The sequence below is a fragment of the Mastacembelus armatus genome, chromosome 11 (genome assembly GCF_900324485.2).
Source record: "Mastacembelus armatus chromosome 11, fMasArm1.2, whole genome shotgun sequence".
In the NCBI taxonomy this organism is placed as follows: domain Eukaryota; kingdom Metazoa; phylum Chordata; class Actinopteri; order Synbranchiformes; family Mastacembelidae; genus Mastacembelus; species Mastacembelus armatus.
The window spans coordinates 16,879,350-16,885,462 of NC_046643.1; the positions used below are offsets into that span (position 1 = coordinate 16,879,350).

General features: G+C 42.3%; 2 protein-coding genes across 2 annotated transcripts; one reads left to right on the plus strand and one right to left on the minus strand.

Moving 5' to 3' along the window:
- Positions 1-31: 31 nt before the first annotated feature.
- On the plus strand, positions 32-1,987 carry airim (AFG2 interacting ribosome maturation factor). The gene is made up of 4 exons (XM_026300691.1): positions 32-483; positions 915-1,094; positions 1,180-1,298; positions 1,610-1,987. Exons 1-4 carry the CDS (start codon positions 215-217, stop codon positions 1,648-1,650), a joined length of 609 nt encoding a protein of 202 aa, XP_026156476.1. The 5' UTR covers positions 32-214; the 3' UTR covers positions 1,651-1,987.
- A 376-nt stretch (positions 1,988-2,363) lies between these two features.
- Positions 2,364-3,250, minus strand: cldn35 (claudin 35). The gene has a single exon (XM_026300689.1). It carries the CDS (start codon positions 3,051-3,053, stop codon positions 2,364-2,366), a length of 690 nt encoding a protein of 229 aa, XP_026156474.1. The 5' UTR covers positions 3,054-3,250.
- Between the last annotated feature and the right edge of the window lie 2,863 nt (positions 3,251-6,113).

Sequence of the window (6,113 nt, forward strand, 5' to 3'; positions counted from 1 at the left end):
AACGTCAATATTTACATCAGCAGGGCGGAAATGCATTCCAACATGTGATGTTATTACCAGCGAAGCTAACCAAAGGGTCGAAGGTTTACAGAAGCCGTATTAAAGAAGGTCGTCGCTGTCAAGGCGGACCAAAATATTTAGAGTGAAGTGTCGTTTAGTGTACACACGAGGCGTTGATTGTTTAGTTAACTAATGTCTAAAATCGGCGCCAGAAATGTCCAAACCCGCATTGACATCACTTCATCAGGCACTGAGAAAAAGCTTCCAGTGTGTGGAAAACAACCAAAAGTTATGGAAGAGCGTTTTGGCCGAGTGCACCCCTCTGTTGTCGTCTCTTGGGAATTTGGCAGAGCAATCCAGAGCGCTGTCCAACGTCCAGATCTCCAACACGCCGCTCAGACTCTTTCCTGACCTGGAGGGACGGCTGCGCTTCAAACTCTTGCAAGCAACAGATACGGTGCTGGGCAAACTCAACGATAAGATGTAAGTACCTAAGTGAAACATATATTAAGACTATAGTGATGAATCTTTCCTTAGGATGTGAACTGCGACAGTCATAAAATGACTTCTCTTCTCAGGTTGCCTCAAAATCACCTCTCACCCATGGCCCAATATGAGCTACGGCCCTCTACTCACCCCTAATTAAAGTGATTCAAATACAATGCTGAATCGGTAAATGCCACTAAAGCAAAAGTGATGTACCATCAGCCCCTTTATTTCTGCATCACTGCCCGTTCCTTACCTGCTCTTGTTGCCTTTATTGTACCTTGTGGCAAATTGTACTCATAAAAGCATACTGTACATAAAAACAGGATACCCATGTGCCATTTTTATGATAGTGTAATTCGACACAAATCTATTTTAGAGTATGTTCCATGTGAGCTCATCTATCCATTTCTTCCACTTTCCTTCAGGACTTCTCTGCAGTCGGTCCGGGATGCCATCAGTAACCAGGTCTGTGCAGTCTTCCAGCTGTACGAGCAGAACACAGACAGTCTGGGTCTGCCCGTTGTAACCGAGCGCTCAGCCACTGCCCCATCAGTCACTGACATGCTGGAGTGGCTGCAGGATGCTGAGCGTCACTATCGACACCAGTATCCTTTCTGTTCATGCTTACTTCAGGTTGGGTTTGCGTTATGTTTGGAGACTTTTTCTTTTTTTTTCTCAACTCGTGTTCAGATTTCTGAGGAGGAAAACTCTGCTCCAGACGCTCAGAGCAGACAATCTCTCACTTCTAGAATCTGCTCCTGAGAGATGGAAATCCCTGGAGTCTCCCACTGCAGATGACAACATCACAGGTAAAACTGCCCTGTATAAATGTGTCACTTCATTGTAATGTTAATGCAAACAAATACATTAATAGTCTCATGTGTTCTTTTCGATTCTGTTGTATTTTTATTTTAACAAAGATTTTCTACAGAGCTCTGCACACTCATATTTGAGTAAAGCCCTCTGTCAACATTGGAGATTTGATTGAAAAATGTCAAAAATATTAGTTTTATGTCAGGATTTTGAATAAGATCTTTTCCTTTGGCAGTGCATTGTATTTACTTATCCTTTTTATATGATTTAAACTGTAAACCAACTAATCCCTTTTGTCAATTTTCAGATACACTTTGCAAAGTGTCATTCTTTATGGAGTCAGAATGAAGAGAGTAAAAGCGAAGGAATAAGTGGATCAATTTATGAGTCTCTCTTCATACCTATTGAGGATAGAAGAGAAGAACAGAAGCACTGAAGCAAAAACAAGAACTTGCATTTATACCTCAAATGGACACATTTTTGTACATGTTTGTAAAAGGACTGGATTTTTATTTTGTCATATAAATGTCCTTGGATGTTGCAGAAGATGCATTTTCACACTTGTGGCATTAGTTCATGATGTGAAAGTAACTGTATCACACTGTGGTCTGCAATGATCAAACAGGCCCAATTTATTTTGTTAAAACCAGCACACTCACACAAAGATAAAGAAAGTTGCAAAACCCAGTGGAGCACACTTTAACAAACTTGTTTTATTTCGTACTGTGGATGTAGGCACACAGACTCAAGGCTTTCTGTGACAAATCCAGACATAATGTCAATAAATAACTGATTAATAAATCACTGCAATCTCCAACACAAGCCATCATAAAAGCCAACAAAATGCTTTGTTGTGAATGCTGTTGATTTCACCAGAGACAATGGGCTTTCTTCAGGCAATACTGTAAACCATAACCGTAGAAATAAAACATAATGAAAACAAGCTTAATGTTACAAATAGATATGCAAAATATAGCTTCAATATAATAATAAATATATAGATGTCAATTTATAGCTTAAAATGAACAGGGTGTAATTTAAGGAAAGAACCAGTTATCTTCCTATACGTACTCCTTCATTGGTAGACTATTAGATGTAATAGGTTTTGGGGGATCTGGTGCTGAAGCGGGAGAATTCGCAAAGCTACGACCTATGTAACCCCTGCGGTATCTGCCGCTCCTCTCCATGAGAGGGCAGGTGCTGCTCAGAACTGCTCCACTGATCATAAGAATCACCGCAGCTGCCCAGCCCAGATAAATAGCCTGACCCAGCTCTCGTTTATGCATCACGGGCACGCTGGGGTTGTAGAAATCCTGGATGACTGTGTTAGCAGTCCAGGAAATCGGAATCAGAACGCACAGGCCTGTCAGAATGAAGAGAACCCCACCAGAGAGTGCAATACCAGCCTTGGCCCGGCGGTCATCCCCAGCACAGGTGGTGCACTTCATGCCGCAGCAGGACACAGTGCAGGAGAGCCAGCCCATGAAGATGGCCAAACACATAAGGGCACGGGCCGCCTGGATGTCTGGAGGCAAGGCTAGCATGGAGTCGTATGTCTTACACTGCATGTGACCTGTGGTCTGGTAAATGCAGTTCATCCAGATGCCTTCCCACTTAATCTCTGAGGTCAGGATGTTGCTGCCTATGAAGGCCGACACTTTCCACTGAGGCAAGGCTGTGACAGCGATCGCCATGATCCAGCCGGTCACCGCGCAGGTGAAGCTGATCAGCTGCATGCCAGTATTCACCATGATCCCAACAACTGATTCAAGTTACAGCTTCTTCTGAGTGTCTTTCTTACTTTTTCTCCTTGGTAAGTCTTGATTTTTGCTCTTATCCTGTTATTCTTCAGTCTATTGCTTTGGCTTTCTTGTCTTCCTTCTGTACAGCTTGGCCAAGGTTCTTACAGTGCTTGCCCCAGTGTCACTTTGTCAACAGCCATTTTCTTCTCTCTTTCTTTTTCTCTTCAACATTTGCTCACTGTCTTCACGTCCACGTGTCCTCAGTTCACTGGGTTATCCAGAAGTAATTGCCTGCTCTCTCTTGACAGTCATTCACCTTTACAAAGGATCAGAGGCTTACACACTTTCTCCTCCTTTTCATTGCTGAGTTTGAGTCAATGCATTATTGAATAGCTGATAGCTGTGCAGCCACCTGTGGCAGCCCGTGGAAGCAGGATCGATCAGGCCTCACGCTCCAAGCTTTGGGGATGAAATGGATCTCAGCCAGGCTTTTTTTTTTATATGAGTGGAAGTGGTTCTTTCCCCTCGACAGGTGGTTCAAATCCAGGAGGCCGATTGTTGAGCTGCACTGTATTTCAGATCACTCTCCTGCTTTGGTGTAGCCTTACCTAGATGGATCAGACTGAGAAAACCTGATACTTGGCATCAAGGCCACTAATGTTGCTATGAGTATCCTGTCACAGCAAGGTTGAAAATACTGATACTCAATTACACAATGAAAATCAGCATAGCTTTGTACCTGTTTAACAGATATCCAGTGTTTAGTCCTCACAGAATCAATTAAATATCCACTACAGACAAACAGTCCATGAGAGTCAGAAGAGGTTCTTCCACTCAGTCGAATCGTGTTTTTTCCAAGAATCAACCTCAAATGTCACAGGAAGCAGATTTTTAATCTGTGTCTCTAAGCAAAGGTTTCCAGAGGATAACAGCCAGCAGATCTTGTCGTCAGACGCTGCTGCTGTAGCCAGCTGAAGGGTCTCGTTGACAATAAACAGCTCCGGCGCTCCAATCCTGCATGAGGCCACTTCAGACTTCAGCTGCTGCCTGGCTTCACCCTCCCCCCAACCGTTTCTTTTGGTAGCAGCGCAGCCCAAATGGGTCAGTCCGGTTACAACATGGGTATAAATTACAAATCAGGGCTGCACATTCAGACTTCTGTGTAAATACATCATCAGTTCACACTGTCCTATCTTCAGCACTGCTGGTGACATGAAAGCAACACTGAACCCCAGGAAAAAAAAAATGCAGAAGGGAGACGGCAAAACAGGGTGAGACAACAAAAGGAGGGAGGGAGGGATGTGCAGGGGATGGAGCAGAGTTTGTAGGTGGATCAGTTAACACAAAGACTACATGTAGGGCCTTTCCAGTGGGGATTACACACTTTGTATTACTCCATACCACACAAACTCACATGTGTTTTAAAGTAACACTCAAAAATTAGCTTTCACCTTCCCTTTTTGTCAGCCACAAAAGAGACAAAAAGACTTTATAAAGCAAGCAGGGGTTCATAGTGATGCCCCCCCCCCAAAAAACAACGATGGTCATTGAAATGGTAAAAAGCCACAGAAAAATATAAGAAAAAAAAAACATCTTCACATTTTTCCATTCAGATGCTGAGGACAATACAAAACCCTGAATTCTGTAACTTCTTTCAAAATTTTGTTTAATATTTGTTTAATTGAATTTCACTTAAATGCCTCCTTGTGTGAAACAATCTTCTGAAAATAGCCAGCCCATATTATATAAATTGTTATATATATATATATATATATATATATCAATGTATTGTTAAACATAAAGCTAGAGGAAGAAAAACAGGCCCTGTATGTAACATAAGGATCTGACAGCAGCTGTCTCTTCATATTCAGAAACATCCCCTCCTGCCTTAGACTGCTCTTGCTGCATCTGCATAACCGTAACCTTGGTGTGCCACGGTACCAATGAATTATATATCGTGGCATCAAGATCTGTGGTTCAGGTTTCCTTTCTTCTGTAGTCTCTGCTCTCCTTGGTAACGGTGGTCATGACAACCAGCCAGGACACAGGAACCGGGAGTGGAGAGGGGATGATACACAAAGGGAGGCAGAGGAAGGTGACACATACCAATGATAGGTGGCCTGTGTGAACAGATAGATGTGTACGCTGTTAGGAGAGGCCAAATTCAGTGTTCTTAAATTAGACTACAGTTAATAAGGTAATGCAGCCCCTCACTTCAAAAGTGACTGACATTTTGTGAGTGACTGTTGTTTAATAGCACTTCATTGATTATTGCGTGAAATGTTGACACAGTACAGTTGCACAAACCTGGGTCACTCAGCAGTTCTTTAAAATTCATAAAGTCCTTTTAAGATAATAATATATCATGTACTGTAAGTTATTAATTATGCTCAGTGGCAATGCAATCAGTAAAAATACTGAGCTGTGGCTGTAGTACTCCCAATGCCGTTTTGTAAGTAACAAGACATTTAAGGTACAGGGAAGAGCCCATTCCTTTTATTCTGCCCATTTACCTGCCTGATTTTTAAATGGTGCCAAACAAACAGCACAGACAGTCCAAGCTACTGCACCGATTAGTTCCTGAGCTACAGTACATGATTACAGCAAAGACTGAAACTCCTCAGGTTCATACACTGTCTCAGCGTAAAGACAAAGATGACTGAACACGGTATGGGCTCAGAATGCATGCATCTACATTTGTTGGCATGGTAAGAACACAGGGATGTATGAAAATAACCAAAAAAAGATGATCAGCAAGTTTTTCTAAAGACCATCATTCCTATCCTTAGAGGACTGTTGAGGTGAGAGAAGGGCTACATCGATGTTTTACTGCTCCCAGTAGCCATGCGGTCTGGTTTAGTTTGGTGAAGAATGCCATCTAGTGACAAAGTACATGCACATCTAGATCCTGGTGTTAACTGGTCAACTAGCGCTCTCCGGAAGACATGCCAGCTGTCCTCAATGATGAAAACACACAAGTTATATTATAGGCATAAAATACCAATTTATTACTTTGCACATTAACACAAGAATTCCCTGCAGGCTAAAAAAAAAAAAAAAAAAAAAAAA

Excerpts from the sequence above, each read along its gene's own strand:
- airim (XM_026300691.1), top strand. The coding sequence starts at position 215 with ATGTCCAAACCCGCATTGACATCACTTCATCAGGCACTGAGAAAAAGC. Across the intron at positions 484-914 it reads GGCAAACTCAACGATAAGAT|GACTTCTCTGCAGTCGGTCC; the intron begins GTAAGTACCTAA and ends ACTTTCCTTCAG. Across the intron at positions 1,299-1,609 it reads TGCAGATGACAACATCACAG|ATACACTTTGCAAAGTGTCA; the intron begins GTAAAACTGCCC and ends GTCAATTTTCAG.
- cldn35 (XM_026300689.1), bottom strand. The coding sequence starts at position 3,053 with ATGGTGAATACTGGCATGCAGCTGATCAGCTTCACCTGCGCGGTGACC.